Source organism: Mandrillus leucophaeus, unplaced genomic scaffold (assembly GCF_000951045.1).
Source record: "Mandrillus leucophaeus isolate KB7577 unplaced genomic scaffold, Mleu.le_1.0 Scaffold290, whole genome shotgun sequence".
In the NCBI taxonomy this organism is placed as follows: domain Eukaryota; kingdom Metazoa; phylum Chordata; class Mammalia; order Primates; family Cercopithecidae; genus Mandrillus; species Mandrillus leucophaeus.
This window is the reverse complement of record NW_012103032.1, coordinates 1,136,051-1,138,498: the sequence shown is the minus strand read 5'-3', so window position 1 is coordinate 1,138,498 and position 2,448 is coordinate 1,136,051. Positions and strand designations below refer to the sequence as shown.

Genomic DNA, 2,448 nt, shown 5'->3' with positions numbered 1-2,448 from the left:
TTTTTTTTTTTTTTTTTGGAGACAGAATTTCACTTTTGTTGCCCAGGCTGGAGTGCAATGGCACAATCTCAGCTCACCACAACCTCTGCTTCCCAGGTTCAAGCGATTCTCATGCCTCAGCCTCACAAGCAGTTGGGATTACAGGCATGCGCCACCACGCCCAGCTGATTTTGTATTTTTAGTAAAATTGGGGTTTCTCCATGTTGGTCAGCCTGGTCTCTTGACTCCCAACCTCAGGTGATCCGCCCGCCTTGGCCTCCCAAAGTGCTGGGATTACAGGCATGAGCCACTGCACCCACCTAGAAAAAATTCATTACATTTTTAAAAATTAAAAATCCAGTTCCTCAGTCACACTAGCCACATTTCAAATGCTTAACAGCCACGTGTGTCCAGTGGGTACCATAATGGGCAGCACAGCTAGAAAACATTCCCATCACAGCATTCATCTTTGAGCCCCCAGTGTCTAACCTGGTGCCTGCCACATAGTAGACAATACTGTTTGAGGATCTGGATCGCAATATTTTATAGGTTCTATAAGGAAACTTCTAAGAAAGCAAGTAAATTCCTGAGGCTCACACAGAGATTTCAAGTCCATGTCCCTTCCAGGTTAACATTCCATGACTGCCCAGCTTTCTCCCCAAGGCATCACCCTCCCTGGCCTTCCGAAGTGGCCTGACCTAATATCCCCCTTTTCCTTAGATAATGGGTTTCTGCTCGGGTCCCTGGGGATCCTGTCCGTGGTCACGCCACTGCAGCCCCTCTCTCCCTCCAGGTGCCCGCTCCCAGCCTTTGGTGCAGTTCCAGCGCCGGGCTGCCCGCCTGCCTGTCAGCTCCACCTACAGCCAGCTCTGGGCGTCACTCACGCCTGCCAGCACCCAGCAGGAAATGCGGGCTTTCCCTGCCTTCCTGGGCACTGAGGCCTCCAGCTCAGGTAGGCTGGGTGCCCAGCGTGGACGGGGTCTCCCCAGGCTCAGGATCAGCCCTCAGCCCTGTACGCTCTTCCCTCAGGCAATGGCTCCTGGCTGGAGCTGATGCCCCTGGCTGCTGTGAGCGTACACCTGCTGACAGGTAATGGGACAGAGGTGCCACTCTCAGGCCCCATTCACCTGTCCCTGCCCGTGCCCTCCGAGACTCGTGCCCTCACCGTGGGCACCAGCATTCCAGCCTGGAGATTCGACCCCAAGAGTGGTAAGTGCCTCAGGGGGTTGCAGGTGCTTGAGTTGAGGGAGGAAAGTGGGACTTAAGTGGGAGGGACTCAAGTGTGACAAAACCCCTGCCTCTCCCAGGGCTGTGGGTGCGCAATGGCACTGGTATAATCCGGAAGGAAGGCCGGCAGCTCTACTGGACCTTCGTCTCCCCTCAGCTGGGGTACTGGGTCGCCGCCATGGCCTCCCCCACGGCTGGTAAGAGTAGTGGGGCAGTGGGCATAGGGGCCGTGGAGGAGGGGAGCTGGGAGAGCAGACTTCTGAAAGGCAGGAAGGGCGTCCACACCTGAACGCTAAGCCCTCGCCTGGTACAGGGCTGGTCACCATCACGTCGGGCATCCAGGACATCGGCACCTACCACACCATCTTCTTGCTCACCATCCTGGCAGCCCTTGCCCTGCTGGTGCTCATCCTGCTGTGTCTGCTCATCTACTACTGTCGGTGAGCACCGGGCTTCCCCCACCCTCCCCGCCTCTCCTCTGACTGAGGCCTGCACTTGCACCGGGCCCTGGGGCCCCAAAGATGCATAAAATCCACTTCTGGTCCTCAAGGGGCAGACAGGAAAAGACTTCCTGTAAACATGCTAAGACCTGAAGGGCTGGTGCTAGTGGCTGAAGACAGCGGGGAGGTGGGAGGGGAGGCAGGGCTTAAGGACTTGCAGCCCGGCCCCTCCAGAGAGATCTGCCACTGCCCCTAGCAGCCCAGCTCTCTTCCCCAGAGGACTCCAGGCCGAACACACCCACAGACGGCTAAGATGCTCATCCCTGGTTCTCGCAGCACATCCTACATGCAGAGAAGTGCAAGAGTTTACCCTGAGGGGACCGCCAAACGGACACGGCTCCCCGCCATCTCTCCTGGGCGCCCCAGGCATTCTCCTCACCTCTTCCACTATAGTCATCTCTTGTCTTGCATCTAAGGGGGTTCGGGGCCAACTCTGGCCCTCACCCTTTCCTGAGAGGCCCCCTCTGCTCCCTCCCTTCCAGGAGGCGCTGCCTGAAGCCGAGGCAACAGCACCGCAAGCTGCAGCTCTCGGGGCCCTCTGACGGTAACAAACGAGACCAGGCCACCTCGATGTCCCAGCTCCACCTCATCTGTGGGGGACCCCTGGAACCCGCCCTGTCGGGGGACCCCGAGGCTCCGCCTCCAGGCCCCCTCCACTCGGCCTTCTCCAGCTCCCGGGACTTGGCCTCCTCCCGGGACGACTTCTTCCGCACCAAGCCGCGCTCTGCCAGCCGCCCGGCCG

At 58.7% G+C, this 2,448-nt stretch overlaps 1 protein-coding gene across 1 annotated transcript in view; it reads left to right on the top strand.

Annotated features, from left to right (window-relative positions):
- FAM171A2 (family with sequence similarity 171, member A2) overlaps window positions 1–2,448 on the top strand; it is a 10,296-nt gene that overhangs the window by 5,977 nt on the left and 1,871 nt on the right. The window contains exons 4-8 of the mRNA XM_011985992.1: window positions 773–931; window positions 1,009–1,188; window positions 1,287–1,403; window positions 1,520–1,646; window positions 2,189–2,444. Of these exons, the coding sequence (XP_011841382.1) occupies window positions 773–931; window positions 1,009–1,188; window positions 1,287–1,403; window positions 1,520–1,646; window positions 2,189–2,444 (839 nt within the window). The remainder of the gene's footprint in view (window positions 1–772; window positions 932–1,008; window positions 1,189–1,286; window positions 1,404–1,519; window positions 1,647–2,188; window positions 2,445–2,448) is intronic.